Consider the following 22,071-nt stretch of genomic DNA (forward strand, 5'->3'; position numbering starts at 1 on the left):
GGGGTTGAGTGTCCCGCTCACCCCCTCGCTGCCCTGGAAGCTGAGATGGCTCCGCTCGCCTCCGGTGCCACCCAGGGGGTCCTGTTAGTCCCGGCGCCGGGGAAGGAGCCCCCCAGGCCGGGTTCGTGGTGGCCACGGGTGGTGGGTGGGTGGCCAGGGCTGAGCTGATAAGGAATCCGTGCGGCTGATAACGAGCCCCGCTATCTGCAGCGGGGGGAGGGCAGGAGCCGCTCTCCCTGCGGGGCGGGGGCTGCCCTGGGCAGCAGCGAGGGGCTCCGGGACCCTCGCTCCCAGGAACGAACGCCGGGACTTGGCACCGGCGGCTCCACCGGGACCAAGCCAGGCTCAGGGCGTCCCCACCGGCCCTGCAGGGGGATTGGGGTGCGATGAGGAGCCAGACCCCCCCCTCCCCGGAGCAGGAAGGGCAGCGCTTGGCCCTGCACGAGGAGGGATCCGGCAGCTTCCTCCGAATCCACCAGAGTTACTCACATCCGACCGAGGAAGTGACCCCCCTCGGGCTCAGCTCCTGTCCCTCTGTGCCCCCTTCCACGGGCTGCGCTCCTGCTGGCAGCCCCCCCCGCGGTGTGCCCCATCCCAGGGACAGCACCCCGACCCCTCTCCCCTCTGCTCCCGCACCCCAACCCTGCCCGTCGGCCCCCAAAACCGCCCCGCGCCCACCAAGGCTGGACACGGGTGGGTGCTGCGAGCCACGGGTTTATTGGGGGGGGGGGGAGGGGGGAATGCGGCACCCTCGGAGCAAGGGGCGCTCCGTGTGGGCACAGGGGACACTGGGATGTACTGCGACACCCGGGGTGGGCACCGGGGACACTGGGATGCGGATGGGGCTCACAGGGTGAGCGCTGGAGAGGGGCGAGCAGTAGGAGCCCCTCAGCCGGCCGTGGGCTGCCCCGCGGCCCCCGGGGCTAGAGGCCGAGGGAGAAGGTGCCCGAGTCGGTGGATTGCTTGTCCCGGGTGCAGGCCCCCAGCGCCCCGGGGGGACACGCCGTGGGGCTGGCGGGGGTGGCGGGCGCACCGGCCTCTGGCACCTGTGGGGCAGGGGACGGGCGCTGGGTGAGTCACTGCCCCCGGGGGGCCGATCGAGCCCTCCGGAGGTGCCCCCATCCCCAGGGCACCCCGGCCCCACGTCTGACCTCCTCGAACTTGCGGGCCTTGTAGTGCTCGGCGCCCTTGAGGAAGTTGAGCAGGATGATGTCGCACAGCACCGTGCCCTGGGGGCGGCAGCGTTGGGGTGGGGGGGGGGGCCCACGCTGTGGAGCACCCCCGGGACCCGCAGGGAGCCCGGCCGCTGTCACCCTGCGGCTGCGCTGTGTCCCCGTGCCCCACGGCCACGGGATTTCCCCCTTTTGCCCTGGGGGGTGTCACCACGCCGGGGCTGAGAACGGCCACAACTCACCACACCGATGGAGGTGAACGCGGCCACCGTGTTGATGAGGGTGGGGACGATGCCGAACTTCCCGGCCTGGGGGAGCAGAGCCCTTGTTGGCCAGAGCCCCCGAGCCCCCCGCGGCCCCCCGAGCCCCCCTCGGCCCCCCGAGCCCCCGGCCCCACACGTACGCTGCCATACACCAGGACATCAAAGCGGATCCCAAAGGCCTTGGTGAGGGTGCGGCGCTCGGAGCCATTGGGCCAGCGGTAGTACCGGGCGTGCCTGCGGGGCCGCGGGGACACGGGGACATGGGGACAGGAGCCACGCCAGGCAGCACACACCCCTGTGCCAGGCGCGTCCCGGCCGTACCTGAAGTTGTATCCAGGGGCGGGGGTCCGGGCCAGGCTGTCCAGGCGGGTGAAGGAGTAGCGGGGCAGGCAGCGCTCCCAGGCCCGGTCCAGGTCACACACCCACCCGATCTTGATCCCCAGCACCCCGCCCTGCCCCAGCCCTGCGTCAGCACCACGGACCCCAGACCCACGGCCCCAAGTCCCCGCAGCTTCACAGCCCTGTGTCCCCTGGCCCCATGCTCCATGTCCCATCCCACATCCCCATGCCCCCAAGTCCCCCGCCCCTGTCTCAAATCCCCGTGTCCGTACACCCCATGTCCCCATGCCCCGTATCCCAAACCCCACGCACCCACATACATGTCTGTGTGTCGAGCCCCACGCCATCACTGTGTCCTGTGTTCCTGTATCCCCATGTCCTGTTCCCAACATCCCACACCCCTGCACCCCTATGTCCCCATGTTCCACGTCCATGTATCCCACCACCCCATGCCCCTCCCATCCCATGCCTCATGTCCCCATGTCCCACATCCCTACATCCCAGGTCTCTGTGTCCCCAGGCCCCATGCCCTCACATCCCGCCTGCCCGTACCCGTATGTCCCCACACCCACCCCGTTCCCCCGCCGTGTCCCCCGTGCCCCCCGCGTCCCCGCTCACGGTGGCAGCCAGCGCAGGGAAGTCCTGCCCGGCCAGACGTGCCACGTCCCCCAGGCGCAGGATGGGGCACAGGGGCTGCAGCTGTGGGTGGAAGCGGCACCGGCCCAGCTCCACCCCACTGCCTGGGGGTGGCAGGTTGGTCCTGGGGACACGGGGGGACACAGGGGGACAGGGAGGGATGTGCCATCAGGCAGCAGTCTGGGGCTTGTGGACCCCCATCCCAGTGTTCCCCCACCATCGTGAGCCTGTGTCCTCATGTCCCCCCGTCGCCGTGTCCCTGTGTTACCCTGTCCCCCTGTCCTCGCGTCCCCCCGTGTCCCCCCGTGCCTTGTGCCACTCACTTCTCAAAGCCGAAGAGCGGGAAGCGGATGCTGTTCTTGATGAGGAGGGTGAAGTTCTCAGCTTCCAGCATGACGGGGCTGGAGCAAAGGGGGTGACGCTGGGGACACGGCAGGGGGCACGTCCCCTGCTCCTCCCTGCGTCCCCTGTGTCCCCCCGGCCCCACTCACACGTCAACAGTGTCCACCTCGGGCGGGCACCAGCCCTGGATCTCGCAGGTGCGCAGGGTCGCGTTGTAGGCGATGCAGCGCCCCGTCAGCATCCCTGGGACCCCGAACCCCTGTCAGCACCCCTGGGACTCCCAAACCCCTGTCAGTACCCCCGGGAGCACCCCTGGGACTCCCAAACCCCCGTCAGTACCCCCGGGAGCACCCCTGAGACCCCAGACCCCCGTCAGCACCCCTGGGACTCCCAAACCCCCGTCATTTCCCCCGGGAGCACCCCTGAGACCCCAGACCCCCGTCAGCACCCCTGGGACTCCCAAACCCCCGTCATTCCCCCCGGGAGCACCCCTGAGACCCCAGACCCCCGTCAGCACCCCTGAGACTCCCAAACCCCTGTCAGTACCCCCGGGAGCACCCCTGAGACCCCAGACCCCCGTCAGCACCCCTGGGACTCCCAAACCCCCGTCATTCCCCCCGGGAGCACCCCTGAGACCCCAGACCCCCGTCAGCACCCTTGGGACTCCCAAACCCCTGTCAGCACCCCCGTCAGCACCCCTGAGACCCCAAATCCCTGTCGGCACCCCTGGGACCCTGAACCCCCGGCTCCCCCAGACCCCCAGCTCCCGCATCAGAGCCCCGGCCCCCCCCAGTCCCCTGAGCCCACCAAGGATCCCTCACTCCTTCCCGTGGTGGCTCCCCCGGTCCCTCCGGCCCCCTCAGCCCCCGTTCCCACCGGGATTCCTCACCGTTGCTCGTGCCTGGGCTCAGCTCCCGGCAGTCTCGGTCCGCCGAGCAGTGGAACGCGGCTTCGCTCTGCGGGGCGGGGGTCAGCGGGCGGGGGGCTCATCGAGGGGTCCCCCCGAGCGCTCCCCGCCCCCCCCGCACCTCCGGGCACAAGCCCTGCTCCTGGTCCTCGGTCCGGATCTGCTTGGTGACCACCACGAACACCGAGGTGCCCTGAGGGACGTGGCTGTCACACGACCCGTCCGGGGGGGTGGCGAGCTGAGGCGGGGGTGGCCCCGCGCCCCTCGGCGACCCCTCCGGTGCCCGGTCCTCACCTGGGGAGGCGTGACGTAGTCGGCCGTGTCCATCACCTGCCCCGCGTAGCGCCCCACGCCCTTCACCTTGGTGACCACGGAGGACTCGATGGCGGTGTCCCGCACCTGGTACGCTTTCTCATGGAGGAACACCCAGCTGGGACAGCACCGCGGGTGACGCTGGGGACAGCCACCCCCGGGCACCACCGGCACCCCCCGGCAGCCCCCGGACCTGCCCCTGGCTCGCGGTCCCCGACAGCCGCTTGTCATCCCCCGCCGGTGGCTGCTGTCACCCCCCGGGAGCACTCGGGGACAGGGACCCCCTCCGGTCATCCCCTGGGGCCGAGCGGCTTCTCCGCTCCTCGGTGCCACCCACAGTGTCACCCGCCAGAGATGCTGTCCTGGCTGTCCCCCGTGTGTCCGCCGTAACGACAGCTCGCTGTCCCCGTCATGTCACCTGCGCTGCCACCCTCCTGCCACCCGCACCGGCACACTCTCTGGCTGTCCCCCCCGTGTCAGCCGCACCGACACCCTCTGTCCCGGCTGTCCCCGTCGTGCCACCCGCTCCGGCACACCTGAATTCCCGGCGCTGACACATTTTGTCACCCGCTCTCGCGTCCCTCCTCTGCTCCATCGCTCACCGCTCCCGGCCTGGCCACCCCCTCACCCCGCACCGCCGGCCGGGTGTCCCCTCGCTGTCACCCCCCCATCACCCGTGTCATCCCCGGGTGCCGCCTGCAGCAGCAAGCGGGAGTCGCCGCGGTGCCGGGAAGAGGGTGCGGGGGTGTCCCGGGGGATGTCCCGGGGCGGCGCGTCCCAGAGGTGCCCGAGAGCTGTCCCGGCGGCTGCCGCGGGGCTCACCCGACGAAGTAGGCGAGGATGAGGAGCTGGACGCCGCGGTTGACGACGCCCACCACCCAGCTCTTCACCACCACCGACTTGGTGGTCTCGTACGAGAAGAAGTCGCTCACCCAGCGGGTGCGGGAGCGCGGCGGGGGCATGGGCAGCGCGGAGGGCGGCCAGCGACGGGGGTCCTGGCAGGGCAAGGCAGAGCTACGGGCAGGGCAGCGGCAGGCAGGGCTGCGGGAACGGAGGGCGATGCGGGAAGGGCAGGGCAGGGATGCGGGCAGTGAGCGGGGATGCGGGCAGGGCAGGGCGCGGGCGGCGGTGCGGGCAGGGGTACCGGCAGGGGGACGGGCAGGGTGCGGGTACCGGCAGGGTGTGGGCGGCAGCCCGCAGGGGTGCGGGCAGCGGGGGCGGGCGGAGGCGGGGGCAGGGCGGGGGCCGGGGGCGGGGGCACGGCCCGGGGGGGACGGGAGGGGTCGCCCCCCTTGCTGGGGGGATGGAGGGGGGGCAGGCGGGGTCCTTCCCGGGCGTCCCTGCGGTGGGGAGCCCCAAACGGGGGACGCACTCGGACACCGGGGAGCCCCGCGCCGGGGCGCACGTGGGGGGCGCGCCCCGGGCTGAGGATGCCGGGTTTGGGGGGGCTCCTCTGCAGGGGAGCACGCGGCGGGGGCCCCGTGTGCGCGGTTTCGGGGGTGCCCCGCTCTGGGCCGCCCCGCTGCCCGGTTCCAGCACTTCGGGGCACCCCGCCTTTGGGGGGGTGGGGGTCCCCACACGAGGTGACGTCACGGGGCTCGCCCCGCGCTGGCCAATGGGGTCCCTCCTCCCCTTCTCTTCATGGTGCTGGGCGGGGCAGAGCGGCGGCCGGCGGGGGAGGGGGCGCGGCCGCTCTAGCCCCGCCCCCGCCGCCTCGGTGGGCGGGGTCCTCCGGCGCGCTGCGGAGCCGCCCGCGGTGCGGCGGCGGGCGTTGCACGGGCCCGCCACGTCGCCAGGGGGCGCCAGCGCGGACCGGCGCCATGGCGGAAGTGCGCGCGACTTCCGGCGGCGGCGGCGGCGGCGGCGGCGGCTCCGCGCGGTTGGCGCTGCGCAGGCGGGAAAGGCGGCGGCGGCGGCGGCGGCGGTGCGGGGGGCTGGGCGGGCTCGCCCGGGGCATGGGGGGTGTCTGGATCCCGCGGGGGGGAACCCGCGGTCAGGGGAGGCCGGGCTGGGGGGGGGGAGCAGGCCTGAGATGGGAGCAGGTTCGGGGCGGCGGGGCAGGCCCGGGGTTGGGGGGCGCTTGGGAGCTCGGTCCCGGAAGGAATTTGGGGGTGCGGCGGGTGGTTTGGGGCGCGGAGAGGCCGCATCGGGGAGGGGAAGGGCAGGGGTGGCGGTGTTGGAGCGGTGCGATGACACAGCGGTGGCCGAGGGGTGCAGGAGGGGGTGGCCCCCGGGCCAGGGCACATCCGGGGAAGGGGGCGGGAGGGGCCGGGGTCGCCGCCGCCGGTGATTCAGGTGCCCCCGCGAGAGGCAGCGCCCGGGACTGGGGGTGGGAGCAGCTGTGTGGGGGCTGAGGTGTGGTTCTCGGGGCGCTGGGGAGCGCCAGGAGCCCGTCGCCAGCCCGGCTCACCCGCTGTCCCCCCGCAGCTGCCCTGACTGAGTCCCGTTCCGCTGCCCCGGGCATGCCGGGCTGGGGGGGCTGCTGAACCCCTCCTGAGCTCGTCCCCGTCCCCTCCCGCACCCCGCAGCCGCCATGGCCGATACGCTGGAGTTCAACGAGATCTACCAGGAGGTGAAGGGCTCCATGGTGAGCGAGGGGACGCGGGGACGGCCCCAGGGGCACTTCTGGGGTTGGAGTGTGTTGGGGTGTGGATGGGGGAGCGAATGTTGCGTGGTGAGGAGGGCGGGGGCCACGAAGCTGTGGTCGGTGGTGTGGGTGCCTGGGGGGCTACACCCAAAGGGGCCCTGGTTCCCCCACGGTTCCAGGGGACCGAGTCCCGTGATGCCCGGCTCTCCCGCAGAACGATGGGCGGCTGCGGCTGAGCCGGCAGGGCGTCATCTTCAAGAACAGCAAGACGGGGAAGGTGGACAACATCCAGGCCTCGGAGCTGGCCGAGGGCGTGTGGCGACGCGTGGCGCTGGGGCACGGCCTCAAGCTGCTCACCAAGAACGGCCACGTCTACAAGTATGATGGGTTCCGGGAGTCGGTGAGTCCCTGTTCCCTGCTCCCGCTGCCTTGGCCCTGGCCCTGGCCCAGCCGTGCTCCCTGCGAGCCCCAGAACAGCTCTGCCCCCTGCGTCTCCATGCCCGGGGGCTGTGTCTCGCGTGGGGCTCTGGGTGTTTCCTGATGGCGTGCCCTCCCTCTCGCCCAACCCAGGAATTTGACAAGCTCTCAGATTTCTTCAAGGCCCACTATTGCCTGGAGCTGGCGGAGAAGGATCTGTGTGTGAAGGGCTGGAACTGGGGCACAGTGAGGTTTGGAGGTAAGTCCCAGTGGCAGCCTGAGGCCGTGGGGCGGGATGTTCCCACCGGCGTGGCTGTTCTGCTGCCCCAGATGCTCCCTTGGGAGCAGCTGCTTTCTAGCGATGTTTCTAGGGATTTTGGGAGAGGAGCGGGACTGTGTCTGGAGATGGGATTTGGGGGGCACAGCTCTGAGCTGGCTGTGACGTTCCCCACAGGGCAGCTGCTGTCCTTCGACATCGGGGAGCAGCCGGTGTTCGAGATCCCACTCAGCAACGTGTCCCAGTGCACCACGGGCAAGAACGAGGTGACGCTGGAGTTCCACCAGAACGACGATGCCGAAGTCTCGCTCATGGAGGTCCGGTTCTACGTGCCCCCCACCCAGGAGGACGGCGTGGACCCCGTGGAGGTGCGTGGGGCTGGCAGGGGGGCGGGGGGTGGCAGTGAGGGCCCTTTTGTGACTGCTTCCCTCGCAGGCCTTCGCCCAGAACGTGCTGTCCAAGGCGGACGTGATCCAGGCCACCGGAGACGCCATCTGCATCTTCCGGGAGCTGCAGTGCCTGACGCCGCGCGGGCGCTACGACATCCGCATCTACCCCACCTTCCTGCACCTGCACGGCAAGACCTTCGACTACAAGATCCCCTACACCACCGTGCTGCGCCTCTTCCTGCTCCCGCACAAGGACCAGCGCCAGATGTTCTTCGTGGTGAGCGGGAGGGCCACAGCCCTCCCCTGGGAGGGCAGCGGGGGTGGTTCAGGGCGGTTTTGTGTCCTCACCTCCCCCTCGCTTTCCAGATCAGCCTGGACCCCCCGATAAAGCAAGGCCAGACCCGCTACCACTTCCTGATCCTGCTCTTCTCCAAGGATGAGGACATCTCCCTGACCCTCAACATGAATGAGTGAGCTCCCCCTGCTGCCAGGCCGCCTCCCAGACCCCTCCCTGGATCCTGAGGGAGGTGCTGACCCCCCCAGACCCCGTTTTCACCTCTGCCCTCCCTCCCTCCATGCAGGGAGGAGGTGGAGAAGCGCTTCGAGGGGCGGCTCACCAAGAACATGTCGGGGTCCCTCTACGAGATGGTCAGCCGGGTGATGAAGGCGCTGGTGAACCGCAAGATCACCGTGCCCGGAAACTTCCAGGGGTGAGTGGCTGCAGGGCCAGTCCCTCTCTTCCCTCCTCATTCCCATGGCCAGCGGGGAAGGGGCTCTCTGTGCCGGGGAGCAGGGCCTGGCTGCCGGGGCTGGGCACGGTGTTTGTCCGCACGGACAGCGGAGTTTGCCCCGCAGACACTCCGGAGCCCAGTGCATCACCTGCTCCTACAAGGCCAGCTCAGGGCTGCTGTACCCGCTGGAGAGGGGCTTCATCTACGTGCACAAGCCCCCCGTGCACATCCGCTTCGATGAGATCTCCTTCGTCAACTTCGCCCGCGGCACCACCACCACACGCTCCTTCGACTTCGAGATCGAGACCAAGCAGGGCACCCAGTACACCTTCAGCAGCATCGAGAGGTGGGTGTGGGCTGGGGGGCCAGCCTGGCCGTGCCCGCCAGGGCTCCCCGGCAGCCCAGCCCGACCGTGCCCTCTCCCACAGGGAGGAGTACGGGAAGCTCTTCGACTTCGTCAACGCCAAGAAGCTGAACATCAAGAACCGGGGGCTGAAGGAGGTACCGGCCGCGCGGGGCCGGGCTCGCGCCCGCTGGCGCCAGCACCGCCTTCTCCCAGAATCCGGCTGCTTTTCCCTCCTTTTTTCACCTCTCTTTTCTCTCCTTGCCCTTGTAGAGGAAAAAGGTCCGTGCGATATCCCTTCCTCTTTCTCCTCCTCCTCCTCCTCCTGGTGCAGGTTTCCTGTGCATGGCCGTGGTGGTCTCTGACTAACCCAGTAACCCCAGCGTGGTGTGTGAGGGCCCCCCGTAACCCCCATAACTGCTCTGCCCCTCTCTCCGGGGCCCTGAGGGGGGAAGGAGGGGCTGTGGCCGTGTCTGGCCCCTGCCCTGTGCATGCCCAGGGCCGTGCTCACCCAGGGCTGTGTTCCAGAGGGGCAGTGTGCCTGGGGGGCACAGGGAGCAGCTCTCACCCTGCCTCTCTGCAGGGAATGAAGCAGAGCTACGATGAATATGCCGACTCTGACGAGGACCAGCATGATGCCTACTTGGAGAGGATGAAGGAGGAGGGCAAGATCCGGGAGGAGAATGCCAACGACAGCAGTGACGGCTCCGGGGAGGAGACAGGTGAGGGCTGGGGCTGAGGGGCTGCTGCGGTGCTCCAGCTCCTGTTCCTCGTGAGGATCCGAAGCGCTGAGCCCTCGCTTTCTCCTCCAGATGAGTCCTTCAACCCTGGAGAAGAGGATGACGACGTGGCTGAAGAGTGAGTAGAGGCCGGGCAGGGCTCTGTCCAGAGGCCCTGTAAGAAGGTGCTGTTCTAGGGCTGTGTGAGCATTGAGAGATGCTCACAGCATGAATGGGATCACCTGGATTTGGGAATGTGCAGCCCTGGATTTGGGAATGTTGGGCAGCTGGGGCAGTTCTGGGCTTGCTCCCTTGTAATGGCATTAGGCAGTATGAGAGAGTTCTGGAAGGGACCAAGGGCTCCTGGGGAGGCCTTGGCTGCTCTGTCCGGGAAAGAGAACAGCTGGGAGGAGGGTTAAGGCCCCAGGCTGGGGTGAGGATGGGTGGGAGTGGTGGCAGGAGCCCTGTTTCCCCGAGAGCTCCGAACGTCCGGGAAGCAGAGCAGAGTGAGCCGTGCTCGTGGACGACGATTCCCCTGAGGGCTGTTAGCGGGAGCACGGCAGCTCCAGCCCGGGAAGCCTCCTCGGGGCTGTGGTGTCTGGGGGCAGCTCCGAGGCCGGTGCCCCTGTGCAGGTTCGACAGCAACGCCTCGGCCAGTTCCTCCAGCGGCGACGGCGACAGCGACCGGGACGAGAAGAAACCGGCCAAGAAGGCCAAGATCGTCAAGGACCGCAAGCCCCGCAAGAAGCAGCCGGAGGTGAGGGGCTGCTCCGGGAGCAGGAGCAGCTCCTGGAGCAGCATCAGGCAGGTCACAGCCCCGCCTGAGCTGCCTCACCTCAGCCTCTGCAGCCCTGGCCGGAGCTGTTGTCCAGGCCTGGCGTTGCTGCTCCAGATGGGTCCGGGCTGAGCCTCTCCCAAGGGCGCGTTGTTCCCGTGCCCAGCCTGTCCTGGTCGTTGTTCCGAGGTGTTGGGTGAGGGGTGCGTTGGGGTTCCATGGGTGTTCTCCACCTCCCAGAGCAAGAAGGGGAAGGACCCCAATGCTCCCAAGCGCCCGATGTCGGCCTACATGCTCTGGCTGAATGCCAGCCGGGAGAAGATCAAGTCGGACCACCCTGGCATCAGCATCACTGACCTGTCCAAGAAGGCTGGGGAGCTCTGGAAGGCCATGTCCAAGGAGAAGAAGGAGGTGAGGGGTGGGAGGCCCAGGGGGCAGAGCTGGGCCTGGTACAGGAGGGGAGGCCGGACGTGGGAAACCCCTCCTTGCTCCTGGGAGCATGGAGCTGCACTGGTGGGGAGTTGGGAAGGGGCGAGGACGTCCTCGGGCTGGTGAGCTGGGTGATCAGAAGTGGGAGCAGGGTGGGCTGCAGGAGGATGTTGGAGGAGGAGGGGGGGCCTCGCTGACCCTGTGCTCTGGCCGCAGGAGTGGGATCGGAAGGCAGAAGATGCCAGGCGGGACTACGAGAAGGCCATGAAGGAGTACAGCAAGGCTGACAGCCACAGGGGGTGAGCGTGCTGGCAAGGGGCCGGCAGGGCTTGGCCCCCCCAAAATCGGGCTGTTCCCGGGGCCAGCGCTGCCAGCCAGGTAACGCCACTGCTCTCCCCTCTGCCCACCCAACCCCATGCAGGGAGAGGTCCAAGAAGAAGAAGAAGAAGCAGGAGAAGCAGGTGAAGGGGAAAGGGGACAAGAAAGGTGCCACCTCCAAGTCCTCGTCCTCCAAGTCCCCAGCTAAAGGCATGAGCGACAGCTTCAAGAGCAAGGAGTTCGTGTCCAGCGACGAGAGTTCCTCTGCAGAGAGCAAGAAGGAGGTGGGGGTCACAACTGGGGGAGGTCCTGGCCCCTCTTCCCTGGGAAACAACTGTCTGGGAGGGTCCCCGCCCCTCTCCCCTCGGGGAACATCCTGGTGGCTTCTGCTGGAGAGGCTGGGTCCTCCTGGTACCTCGTGTCCGTGGTATTTGGCCATCCCTCAGGGCTTATCCCCAGGCCAGCACCATCACACTGTCCCTGCAGTGGGGCCACGGGAGGAGTGGGGGATGCTGCCCTGCCTTCACTGTCCCCTGCTGACCTCCTCTCCGTCCCCGCCCGCAGGACTCAGAGGACGAGGGCGCTGCCAGCCCGCCCCCCAGCTCCGAGGACTCGGCGTCCGGCTCGGATTAGCCCCGTCCCGGCTGGCTCCAGGCTGGTTCCCGGTGGGGAGAGGACTGGGCGGGCCGGCCCCGCGGCAGGGACCGGCATCCTGGGCTCCCGGAGGCTCCCACCCGGAGCGGGGCCAGGCTCCCCTGTCCCCCCAGCACCCCGTGGCGGCTGGAGGTGCCAGAGGCTCCTCAGTCCCTCACTCCTGTTCCCCATCAATTTATTTTTTCTAAACACTTGGGTTTCTCTCCTTTTCTTTCCTTCCCTCGCTGGTTTTTTTTTGGTGTTGTTTTTTTGTATTTTGGGTCCGTTCACATGGCAACTCGGGTTGAATAAAAAAAAAATCCCACTGATGGTGTTTGTGTGGGTGTGGGGCTGGCTCCCCCATCCCTCCTTCCTTCCTGCAGCCATCCGGGAGCTCGTTCCCCTCCTTGAACCGCTTCCAGGGCTGACTTCATTCTCTCCCCACCCTCCATTAGCGGCCCCCAGCCCCTGCTCAGCCATCAGGGCTCCTAATTACAGCCCCTCGCTCGATCCTGATGCCATTTGGGGGTTTTTCTACCTCCCTCGTGAGGGGGTTGATCCGATTAAGTCCCGTTTCCCCTCCGGTGTTGATTGCGGCCAGTTCCCGGTCCCCCATGGCTGCCTCTTCCCCCCTCCTTCCACTGCCTTTACTGGCACCGCTGGGATGGGGCTGCGGGGAAGCAGGAGCCCCCCGGGGCGGAAGCCGCGGGTCCCCGGTGGGCACAAGGGGCCCTGGACCCCCAAATGGTGGGGGGGCTCCATTGTCACAGCAACCTCCACCTAACTATGCACTGCTGCCCCTCTGGCGGCTGCCCCACGGTTGAAGGACACCGGGAACGGGACGGTTTTGGGTCCGGGGGTGCCCGGGGGGTCCTGCCCGGCTGCTCCCGCCCCCGAGGGTGATCCGGGGGGCGCTGGAGGTCTCCGGCCCCTCCGGCCCCCCCTCGGAGGGCTCTCTAGCCGCCCCTCTCGATGGTCCGCCCGCCACGCGGCGCCGCTCTGCCCCGCCCCTCGCCGTCGGGGGCGCGGCCTGGCGCTCATGAATATGCATGAGCAGCGCCGGTGGAGGGTGAGTGGGGGTCTCTCTGCCGGGATGGGGCTGCGGGGAACCGGGAACCCCCCCGGGCCCGTGGCGCCCGCCGGGGGACCACGCGGCTTCAGCCGCGGCGGGCAACACGGGCCCGGGACCTCCCGAATTTGAGGGGGGGGCTTCGTTGTCATGGGGACGGCGCTAGGCCGCGGTCGCGGCCTACTCAGCCACTCGATCGGAGGCTTCGTTGTCGTGGCAACGAGGGTAGGCCGCGCTGGCGGAGGACCCCGGGGGGGCCGGACCCGCATCCCGGGGCCCCGCCGCCATCCCGGGCTGGGACACGGGCCCGATGGTTTCCAGATGTGGGTTGTGGCGGCGGTTCCCCCGCGGAAGGCGCGAGGAGGGGGGTCTTGGGGAGGGTGGACCCCGGCGGGGCAGGAGGGAGCGAGGCGGGGAGGGGAGGGCAGGGCCGGGCCGGGAGGAGGCACCGAGCGGGTTTTTCCTGTCCCCGCAGCCCCGGTGAGTCACGGGAGAGGCGGCGGCGGCAGCGTGAGACCCGTGGGGACACGAGCCCCTCCTCCCCGCCCGCCCCGCGCCCCCCAGGCGTGTCCCCGGCCCGCCGCCGGCATGCGGCTGCTGTGGGGAAGGTGAGCGCGGTGCTCGCGGCCCCTGCTAAGGGCTGGCGGAGGGGCTCGGGGCGCCGGGCGGGGCCTCCCGGGCGGCCGGGGGCTCGGGGGGCCGGGAGTGGCCTGGGCAGGGAGCTGAGATGGGGGCTGGGGCAAACCGGGGGCCAGCCCGGCGCGGGGGGCTTGGCGAAGGTCGGCAGGAGTGACACGTGTGTGTTGGGACAGGTTAGCGCAGGGTCAGACAGGTAGAGGAGGGGCCCCACGGCGTTAGGGAGCGTACCGCGGGGTCGGGGTGGCTCCGGGGGGGTTGGGGCGGTGGCCGGGGCTGCTGCCGGGCAGGGCTGGCTCAGGTGAGCCGGGCCCGATGTGCCGAGGGTGGCACCGCGGCGCGATCACCGCTTGGCGCAGCTGGACGGGGCTCGGCACAGGGCCCCGCAGGGCGCTTGGGCTCCCCCAGGCTCGGGGCGCTCTCCGAGACGATTCTCCCTCTCTCCCTAGGGGCTGACCCTGCACCGCGCCCCAGCGTCGCCATGGCCTCCCAGCCGCAGCCCCTCTGCCCCGCCGTGCCCTGCGCCTCCCCTGCCGGCACTGGGGGGGCCGGGCTGGCCGGCAGCCCCGACAAAGGTCAGTGCCCCGGGCTGGGGGGAATCGGGGTGGAGGGGCTGCTGGGGCAGCCCCCTCAGAGCTGTTCCCAGCTGTGGGGGGCCGCACCACTCCGCTGACTCCGGCCCCCTCCCTTGCCCTCCGCAGGCATCGCGCGCCCCAAGCCACCGGTGCGGCCCAAGCCCCGCGTGCTGCCCAAGCCGGCCGTCCCCGCCAAGCCCCCGGTGCTGGCCCCCGCACCGGGCCCGCGGCACCCCCGGCCCGAGCTGCCCTCGGCCGAGAAGATGAATCGCCTGGCCGGGCCCCAGCCCTACAGCGGGGGAGGCGCGGGGGGGCCCCTCCGACGCCCCTCCTTCACTGTCAAGTCGCCCGAGACCCCCAATGGGAAGGGGCTCTCATCGCCCCCGGTGGCAGCCACCGAGGAGGAGGTGTCCCCGGCCCCGCCAGCCCCCTCGCGCAAGGGCCCGGCGCCCTTCAAGGTGACGCCGGTGCCGGTGGCCGCCAGGCCGGAGCGGTTCCCCGGCACCACCGTGGAGGAGATCCTGGCCAAGATGGACAGCAGGGAGGGCCCAGGCAGCCCAGACCGGGCCTGGCTGTCGCCCTTCTGCACCGACTCCTCCTCCCGCTTCGGCTCCAAGACCTTTGCTGCCTTCCGGAAGCGTCCCAGCGGGGAGGCTGATGGAGACCCCGCCGGCGAAGCCCTCCAGGTGCCCCAACCTGCGGCAGAGGGAACGGGGGACGATGGACACCCTGTGGCTGAGATGAGGTGAGGGCCCGGGAGCTGACGCCGGGAGGAGAGTGGCAGTGGGAGCAGGGGACATCACTCCGAGCCGTCCCGGGGCTGGGAATGTAACGGAGCTGAGGTCTGGTCGCCGGCATGGGGCCCGGGTTCCTCCCGAGCTGCAGTGCCTCGAGCTGCCTCCGTGGGAAGGCCGGGGCGGCCAGTGCCGACCACAGGAAGGGCTGTCCCGGGCCAGGAGCTGCCTGCGGGCGAGCTCCGAGCCAGCCTCTGGGCTGGGAGTAACAGGCCAGGGGTTGCACCCCCAGGAAATGCTCCTGATTTTCCAGCCTTGCTATTTTCTCCCTGCTGGGCCATGCCAGGGCACAGGGAGCAGGCAGATCGGCGGGACTGCCAGCTGCAGGATGTCCTGGGCCAGAGCCAGGGCTTGGCCACGCTCCCGAGAGCTGGGCACCTCAGGGAGAGCTGGGCGGGGGCTGCCTGCTCAACTCTGAACGGGAGTGTGAGAAACACGCTCCCAAAGGACCGAAAACTTTCCGGCAGAGGAGCTGGGGCCGCTTTGCCTCCTTTCCCTGGCAGCCCAAGCCAGAGACCGTGCAGCCGTGGCAGGGCCCGGCCCCTGTACCCTGCATCCTTGAAGGGTGGTTTGGGGCAGGGGTGCCTCGTGGGTGGTGGGAGAGTAGCACTGAGGCACGCAGGGGGATTTACCCTCCTTCCCCTTTTCTCTCTGCAGCAGCTCCCCCCCAGCCGGGCCGAGCTGTACCGGGGACCCCCGCGGACGCCGGAGGCCGCCGTCCCCCCCTGACGTGAGTGCTGGCCTCGCCCTCCGGCGCCATGGCGGCTCCGCTCCTGGGCTCTCTCCTTCGGGGCTCTCCTGTCTCCTCCGGGGCTCCCTCTCTGCGGGGTGCGTGTCTCTCCTTTCTCCTTGGGGTGCTGGCCGCCCCTTCCTGGGCCGGGGGGGACCGGGGGAGGGTCAGTGCCCCCTGTGCCGAGAGCCCGGCGTGGGGCCCGGGGCTGTGGGGGTGGCGTGTGCCAACACCGGTGCCAGGCGTGGGCAGGGAGCAGCCGTGAGTCACCAGCTGGGGTTCGGTGACCTGGCAGGTATGTGGCAGGGCAGGCCCCGCGGGCACCCCGCCAGCCCCTTTTCCCCGTGCCGTGCTCAGGGCGGTGACCGGGACACCGGGCCGCGGGGACACCGCGGGTGGCAGCCTGGCCAGCGGCACCAGGTCACCCGGTGAGGGGCAGACCGCGGCAGTGCTGGGCAGGGGGATGCCAGCTGCGGGCAGGGCGGGGGGCTGTGCTTGGGGGCTTCTGACTTCTTCCTGCTTCATTTCTTCTCTCCATCTGTCCAGGCGCTCTGGGGGCAGCAGGGGGCTGGGCAGGGAGCGGGGCTGGGCCACCGGGAGCCGCCCTGGTTGAGTCACGCAGGAGCAGCCTGGTGCTGGCACGCAGCACGGGCACTTCCTGCCCCGGGTGCGGGGAGGGGAGCAGGGCTGGAGGGAGGGACCCTCCAGAGATTTGGGGGGCTGGCTTTGGGATGGATGACGTTCGGAGGTGCCTCTTGATTGACATGACCCCCCTGCCGGCTCTTTCCACAGCTTTCCTCTCTACAGCTGGGTGCCCTCGGACCTCCAGGCTCCCCAAGGCCCCCCACCTGCCCAGCCCCGGCCCCAGGAGCTCCTTTCCAGCCTGCCGAGCCCTCTGCCCCGGCCCCTGGCTCCCCTGATGCCCCCCCTGAGCTCCTGGCCCCTGACTCCCCCACACTGCCCCCCGGCTCCCCCGAATCCCCCGCTCGGCCTCCAGCCAGGGTCCCCATCGCCTCCGTCCAGGCCCCGGGTGCTCCCTCAGCCACCAAACCCCAGCTCAGCGTCTCCCGTTCCCCCGGCTCTCCGCACACTCCGGGGGAGGGATCTCCTGGCACTGCCAGCCCCCCTGGCACTCCTGACCTGTCCCCACGAGTCACCTGCCCCCCCGGCTCTCCCGAGGCTGCTGCCGAGTACCTGGTCCCCCCCAGCCCGCCCCTTGCCAAAGCCTCTCTTCCCCCGGGCTCCCCAGAGGGACCTGATGATTCCGCAGTGTCCCCACCGTCCCCTGAGGGTCCTGATTTCAACCTCCCTCCCCGGGATGTGGGGCTCCGGCGCTCCTCAGAGGGGGTGCTGCGGCCCCCGCCCACGGGGCAGGGCCTGGGGGAGCTGGGGGGCTCGCTGAGCGCCCTGCCCCGGCCTGGAGACCTCCTGTCGGAGCCCTCCCTGGGCAGCGAGTCCGCGTGGAGCCTCTCCCAGTCCTTTGAGTGGACATTCCCGTCGCGGGGGGCACGCCTGCCAGCCTTCCCTCCCCGCTCCCCCATCCGGGAGACACCTGACTCGGGGCTCTCCGAAGAGGGGGAGTCGGATGGGGAAGCTACAGCCCCCGGCCCTCTGAAGGACAGCAGGTCTGAAGGATCTGACAGCCAGGAGGCGGAGGGGGCTCCGTGCCCAGGGGGTCCCGTGGCCCAGCGAGAGGCTGAGGGCTCGGCACAGGAGGAGGAGGAGGAGGAGGAGGAAGGGGAGGCAGAGCGGGATGCTCCCGTGTCCCACTCCCCGCTTCACGTGACAGAGCCTGGCCAGGAGCCAGCTGAACCTGAGTCCCCCCCCCAGCCCAGGCTCACCACAGCTGCCCCCCTGGGTCCAGCCCCCCCAGATCCAGCTGCTCCAGCTGACTCAGCCTGGGCAGGTGATGGCCCCAAGAGCCTGCAAGGTCCTGGGGGCCCAGGCCAGGCCGAAGGGCCCTCGCAGGGCCCTGACCCCCACGCCGACCCGGGCTGGCTGACGGAGCTGCTGGTGTCGCCCGGGGTCCACAGCTCTCCGGAGGTGAGGGGTGTGGGGGGCTCTGCGGGGTCAGGGTGGGCTGGGCTCCTCCTCCCTCCATGGGGCAGTGGGATGGGACAGGACGGGCGGGTGGTGGGTGGAGGCTGAGCAGGGCTGTGTGCTGAGGGGCAGGTGGCGGGCTCTGCCCTCTCCGCAGGATGGGCCCCGCCGTGCTGTGTCCCCGAGGTGTGTCCCTCCTTCTCCCCAGCTCCACTGCTGCGGGAGCCGGGGTTGCTCCACCCTCAAACTCCTCTCCCCTTTCTAACCTCTCTCCCCTCTAACTCCTCTCCCCTTTTTCCCCCAGAATCTGCTGGGCTGGTCACGGAAGGACCTGTGCAGTGAGTTTGGCATTGGCCGCCCTCGCCAGGACAGCACCTTCGACTGGAGCCACCCAGGTGTGTCCAGGGAGAGAGACTGGCCTGCTGAGACCAAGCAGGACCAGGAGTTCGGGACCAGATCCAGCTGGGGCAGCACCCACGGTGACAAGGACAGCAGTGCCCGGGAGAGCTGGAGCGGTGACTACAGAACAACGGAGCTGATGGGGGACATGAAACTGGGCTGCAGTGACTGGTCCCAGTCCCTTGGCACTGGGGAGAGCTGCCTGCAGGATCCAGACTTGAGTGCCAGCACAGCCAAGTGGGGCCAGGGCTATGGCAGCACGGAGGAGCTCGGCTCTGGACAGGCCAACTGGGGCAGCGGCCTTGGCACGGGACACATCCGGCAGCTGGACAAGGAGCCGCGCTCCGGGCAGCCCACCTGGGCAGGCAGGTACAGCGACGGGGACACGGAGATGAAGGACAGGGAGCTCACCCCAGACTGGGCCGGTAAATACAGCAGCCGGGATGCTGGGAGCAAGGACAAGGATTTAACGCTGGGCTGGGCTGGCAGATCCAGCACTGGGGACGCTGGGAGCCCAGATAAGGAGCTCAGCCCCGGCCGGCCAGCCTGGGACAGGGGGTATAACCCCAGGGACATGGAGAGCCAGGACCGGGAGTTCAGCCCCAGCCGGCCAGCCTGGACTGGGGAATACAGGGACGCGGAAAGCCAGGACTGGGAGTTCAGCCCCAGCCGTCAGGCTGAAGGCAGTGAGTACAGCACTGGGAGCGTGGATTCCCGGGACCAGGAATTCAGCCCCAGCAGAGCGGCCTGGGATAACAGGTACAGCACCCGGGACATGGAGAGCCAGGACCGGGAGTTCAGCCCCAGCCGGCCGGCCTGGACTGGTGAAGTCAGGGACATGGACAGCCAGGACAGGGAGTTCAGCCCCAGGAGACCAGCCTGGACCAGTGAATACAGGGAAATGGAAAGCCAGGACAGGGAGTTCAGCCCCAGCAGGCCGGGCTGGGATGACAGATCAAGCAGCAGGGACACGGAGAGCTGGAGCCGAGAGTTGAGCACCAGCAGGCCGGGCTGGGATGACAGATCCAGCAGCAGGGACACAGAGAGCTGGGACCGAGAGTTGAGCCCCAGCAGGCCGGGCTGGGATGACAGATCCAGCAGCAGGGACACAGAGAGCCGGGACCAAGAGTTGAGCCCCAGCAGGCTGGCCTGGGATGACAGATCCAGCAGCAGGGACACAGAGAGCCGGGACCGAGAGTTGAGCCCCAGCAGGCTGGCCTGGGATGACAGATCCAGCAGCAGGGACACAGAGAGCCGGGACCAAGAGTTGAGCCCCAGCAGGCCGGCTGAAGCCAGTGAATGCAGCACCAGGGACCTGGAGGCCCAGGATGAGTTCAGTCCCAGCGGAGCAGCCTGGGGTGACGGATCCAGCACCAGGGACCTGGAGACCCAGGACAGTGAATTCACACCCAGCAGAGCAGCCAGGGATGGCAGGCACAGCACCGGGGACATGGAGGCCCGGAGTGGGGAGTTGTTCAGCCCCAGCGGAGCTGTCTGGGATGACAGATCCAGCAGCAGGGATGTGGAGGCCCAGGACAGAGAGTCCAGCCCCAGTGGAGCAGTCCAGCATGGGGAGCACAGCTCCGTGACCCCCAGGGAGGAAGAGCAGGAGCTGATCCCGGCCCGGCTGAGCTGGCCCGGTGAGGGCAGCGTGGGGCAGACCGGGCTGGTCAGGGGTGGCAAGGAGGACATGCCCAGCTCCCAGCACCCCAATCCCCTGGCCCAGCAGCCGAGCTGGGGCGGTGCCCACCAGCAGGAGCGTGACAGCTCCGGCAGCAGGGACTGGGCTGAGGAGCTCCGAGCAGCTGAGTGCCACAACCAGTTCGGTCTCGTCAGGACAGAGCGGGTGCCAGACCCCTGCAGTGCCAGAGCCTCGGATGGCTCCGTGTCCGGGGTCCTGCCACAGCCCCCCCAGGCAGGCTGGCACAGGGATCTCTCTCTGGACATGGGCAATGCCCGCTGGAGCCAGGATGTGGACAGCTGGAGTGTGGAGCCGCAGGATGCCGAGGCCAGGCGCCAGGAGTGGGCGAGTGCCTTTGGCGCCCGCTGTGCCGCCCGCAGCCGGGACCTTGGCGCGGGGGAGTGGAGCCTGGGAGGGGACATCGGCGCAGAGCACGGGTAAGGAGGGCACCGGTGGTGGCAGGGAGGGAGCAGCTTCCCCTGCGGCAGACGGAGGGGTTTGGGGCAGGGCTTGTGTTTTCTGGGGCTGGAGCAACTCTGGGGTTTTGTCTCCCAAGCAGGTCGGCCCCCAGCTCATCGATGGGTGACGTTCCAGCTGATCTCCCGGCTGCTGAGCCCCCCTGGAGCGAGTCACCCAGCCCCTCCGAGGAGGAGAAGGACCCCTCTGAGCCAGCCGCTGCCCCGCAGAGCACCAGGGCCCGCCCTTTGCTGCCAGAGGCTCCCAGTGGGATCCCAGCGGACACAGGAAGTGAGGAGCAGTCCTCAGACCACCCGGATGGGGAGAGCTCCTCGAGCTGGGGGGAGCAGCAGCTCTCTCTGGGTACCCCCCAACCCGAGGGGTCCATGGAGCAGGGGCAGGAATTTCCTCTTCTGGAGGTGAGTGGGGAGTGGGGAGATTCCAGTCACCCTGTAAGGCCTGGGACTGCCTGGCTGTCACAGGACGTGTCTGTGGATGGGGCTTTGCCCTCTGACCCTGCTGCCCCCAGGGTCGGCCGTGGGTTGAGGGCCCCCAGCACTGCTGTGGGTGTGCTGGCTGGGGTGGGGGGTCCCTGGGCTCCCCGTGCCAGCTCTGACCTGTCCCCCGGGCTCGGCAGGACACGGAGCTCCTGGACAGCAGCGTGTTCCGCAGCAAGGCCAGCCTGGGCCGCAAGCGCCAGCACCGGGCACCGTCCGTGCGCCCCACCGCCACCGAGGGGGACAGCTGGATCTTCCGAGACTCCACGGGTGAGCCCAGCGGGGACGGGGACGGGAGCGGGGTGTCTGTCCTGGCACAGTGTCATGGTGACACCGTCCCTGTGTCCCCACAGAGCCCCGGCCAGCCCCGGCAGCGTCCTCTGACGAGGAGGCAGCGGAGGAGCCCCGGAGCCGGCGGATGCGCGGCTCCCCCTCGGGCAGGGGGATCAAGGTGCCGCTCTTTCCTGGCCTCAGTGCCTCCGCCATCAAGGTGAGACCCTCGGACTCCTGTGCAAGGGAGGGTGGAACACAGGGAAACTGAGGCAGGGTGGGGCTGGGGGCTAAATGCAGGGAGGAGGCAGTGGGGCGATTTGGGGGACAGAGCACTGTGTGTCTCCCTGACCTCTCTCTCTGCCCCCAGGCCAAGCTGAGGGGTCGCAACCGCTCAGCTGAGGAGGGGACATCGTCAGGGGAGAGCAAGGGGGCCCCTCCTAAGGACCCCCACGTGCAGCGCTCCAAGTCCTGCAAGATCCCTGGTGTGAGTGGGAAACCCCCGACCCTGCCCCCCAAGCCAGAGAAATCCTCAGGGTGAGTGTGGGGTGCCAGAACCCTCATGGGGGCAAAAGGGGGGCTGAGGGCACTGGTCTGGGTGCCGGGGCTGGTTTTGGGAGGCTCATGCTGAGGCTGTGCCAACACCCCAGATCCGAGGCCTCTCCCCCCCACTGGCTGCAGGCGCTGAAGCTGAAAAGGAAGAAGCCTTGAGTGGGGTGAGTGGGGAATTTGGGCCAGTGCTGGGGACACACTCCCCCAGCTCGGGCTTCCCCATGTCCCTGGGGTCTGCACTGCTGGGGGGCAGCCCCCTCCCTCCTGTCTGCTCTGGCTGGGTCCCCCCGGGATGGGTCACCCCTGGGGGGGGCCCTGCAGGGTCCTCACCCCGTCCCCACTGTGTCCCTTCCAGGCTCGCTCCCCGACGCCGACAGCCGCTGTCCCCGGACCAGGGCTGTCCCCTCCCGTGGGGACACACACACACACTCACCTATGCACTTTGTACGAGCTCGCAGGGTCCCTGTCTTCCCAACACCTCCTCCCCATCCCCCCTTTGTACCCTGTTCCCATGGTCCCCAAGGGGCTGGGGGTGGGCACGAGTCCCCCCTTCCCCTCCCCCCTGCTCGTGTATGGCCCCGGACACAGGGCGATGGGTCCGGCTCGTGGTGTCGCTGCCACAGACAATAAAACCTCGCTGGTCAGTTCAGGGGGTCCTGGCTCTTCTCCCAGGCCCTGCGTGGGGATCACAGAGGTCCTTGGGGAGGGGACACTGCGACCTCCACTGCCCACACAGGAGCTGTGCAGGAAAGAAGGGACACCTCCAGAACCCCTCTGTGCCCG

At 69.4% G+C, this 22,071-nt stretch overlaps 3 protein-coding genes across 6 annotated transcripts; 2 read left to right on the plus strand and 1 right to left on the minus strand.

The window, feature by feature from the left end:
* Positions 1-739: 739 nt before the first annotated feature.
* On the minus strand, positions 740-5,155 carry P2RX3 (purinergic receptor P2X 3). 2 transcript variants are annotated; one of them, XM_032111905.1, is made up of 12 exons: positions 4,794-5,155; positions 3,954-4,089; positions 3,781-3,852; positions 3,642-3,708; positions 2,902-2,995; positions 2,734-2,811; positions 2,393-2,534; positions 1,757-1,887; positions 1,576-1,669; positions 1,415-1,480; positions 1,152-1,229; positions 740-1,046 (listed from the first exon to the last, which is right to left on the minus strand). In XM_032111905.1, exons 1-12 carry the CDS (start codon positions 4,931-4,933, stop codon positions 924-926), a joined length of 1,221 nt encoding a protein of 406 aa, XP_031967796.1. In that variant the 5' UTR covers positions 4,934-5,155; the 3' UTR covers positions 740-923. The 2 variants fall into 2 exon arrangements, with proteins under 2 accessions (XP_031967796.1, XP_031967797.1); XM_032111906.1 differs by having other exon boundaries at positions 4,508-4,884.
* Positions 5,156-5,828: 673 nt separating this feature from the next.
* On the plus strand, positions 5,829-11,918 carry SSRP1 (structure specific recognition protein 1). Its single transcript, XM_032111823.1, has 17 exons — positions 5,829-5,895; positions 6,399-6,558; positions 6,773-6,958; positions 7,129-7,234; positions 7,430-7,620; positions 7,688-7,918; positions 8,008-8,111; positions 8,223-8,351; positions 8,497-8,718; positions 8,801-8,873; positions 9,299-9,437; positions 9,528-9,573; positions 10,068-10,191; positions 10,450-10,620; positions 10,855-10,937; positions 11,060-11,240; positions 11,521-11,918. Exons 2-17 carry the CDS (start codon positions 6,505-6,507, stop codon positions 11,587-11,589), a joined length of 2,109 nt encoding a protein of 702 aa, XP_031967714.1. The 5' UTR covers positions 5,829-5,895; positions 6,399-6,504; the 3' UTR covers positions 11,590-11,918.
* A 718-nt stretch (positions 11,919-12,636) lies between these two features.
* Positions 12,637-21,937, plus strand: TNKS1BP1 (tankyrase 1 binding protein 1). Of its 3 annotated transcripts, none has more exons than XM_032111747.1 (13): positions 12,743-12,883; positions 13,134-13,266; positions 13,744-13,869; positions 13,996-14,614; positions 15,321-15,393; positions 16,186-17,436; positions 17,738-19,950; positions 20,070-20,388; positions 20,607-20,736; positions 20,820-20,956; positions 21,107-21,273; positions 21,387-21,452; positions 21,644-21,937. In XM_032111747.1, the coding sequence occupies exons 3-12, from the start codon at positions 13,776-13,778 to the stop codon at positions 21,445-21,447; spliced, it is 5,064 nt and encodes a 1,687-aa protein (XP_031967638.1). In that variant the 5' UTR covers positions 12,743-12,883; positions 13,134-13,266; positions 13,744-13,775; the 3' UTR covers positions 21,448-21,452; positions 21,644-21,937. The 3 variants fall into 3 exon arrangements, with proteins under 3 accessions (XP_031967639.1, XP_031967638.1, XP_031967640.1); XM_032111749.1 differs by having other exon boundaries at positions 12,744-12,883; positions 20,073-20,388; XM_032111748.1 differs by lacking the exons at positions 12,743-12,883; positions 13,134-13,266 and adding an exon at positions 12,637-12,658.
* The last annotated feature ends 134 nt before the right edge of the window (positions 21,938-22,071 follow it).

Source organism: Corvus moneduloides, chromosome 6, assembly GCF_009650955.1.
Source record: "Corvus moneduloides isolate bCorMon1 chromosome 6, bCorMon1.pri, whole genome shotgun sequence".
Lineage (NCBI taxonomy): Eukaryota > Metazoa > Chordata > Aves > Passeriformes > Corvidae > Corvus > Corvus moneduloides.

What these genes read in the sequence shown, in the direction of transcription:
- P2RX3 (XM_032111905.1), bottom strand. Translation starts at nt 4,933, where the DNA reads ATGCCCCCGCCGCGCTCCCGCACCCGCTGGGTGAGCGACTTCTTCTCG. An exon ending in AGCAGGGCTTGTGCCCGGAG is followed by an intron (nt 3,709 to 3,780) that starts GTGCGGGGGGGG and finishes CCCGCCCCGCAG; the next exon opens with AGCGAAGCCGCGTTCCACTG. An exon ending in GCCCCTGGATACAACTTCAG is followed by an intron (nt 1,670 to 1,756) that starts GTACGGCCGGGA and finishes GCGGCCCCGCAG; the next exon opens with GCACGCCCGGTACTACCGCT.
- SSRP1 (XM_032111823.1), top strand. Translation starts at nt 6,505, where the DNA reads ATGGCCGATACGCTGGAGTTCAACGAGATCTACCAGGAGGTGAAGGGC. An exon ending in ATGATGGGTTCCGGGAGTCG is followed by an intron (nt 6,959 to 7,128) that starts GTGAGTCCCTGT and finishes CGCCCAACCCAG; the next exon opens with GAATTTGACAAGCTCTCAGA. An exon ending in AGCGCCAGATGTTCTTCGTG is followed by an intron (nt 7,919 to 8,007) that starts GTGAGCGGGAGG and finishes CTCGCTTTCCAG; the next exon opens with ATCAGCCTGGACCCCCCGAT.
- TNKS1BP1 (XM_032111748.1), top strand. Translation starts at nt 13,776, where the DNA reads ATGGCCTCCCAGCCGCAGCCCCTCTGCCCCGCCGTGCCCTGCGCCTCC. An exon ending in CACCCTGTGGCTGAGATGAG is followed by an intron (nt 14,615 to 15,320) that starts GTGAGGGCCCGG and finishes TTCTCTCTGCAG; the next exon opens with CAGCTCCCCCCCAGCCGGGC. An exon ending in AAGCCAGAGAAATCCTCAGG is followed by an intron (nt 21,274 to 21,386) that starts GTGAGTGTGGGG and finishes CCAACACCCCAG; the next exon opens with ATCCGAGGCCTCTCCCCCCC.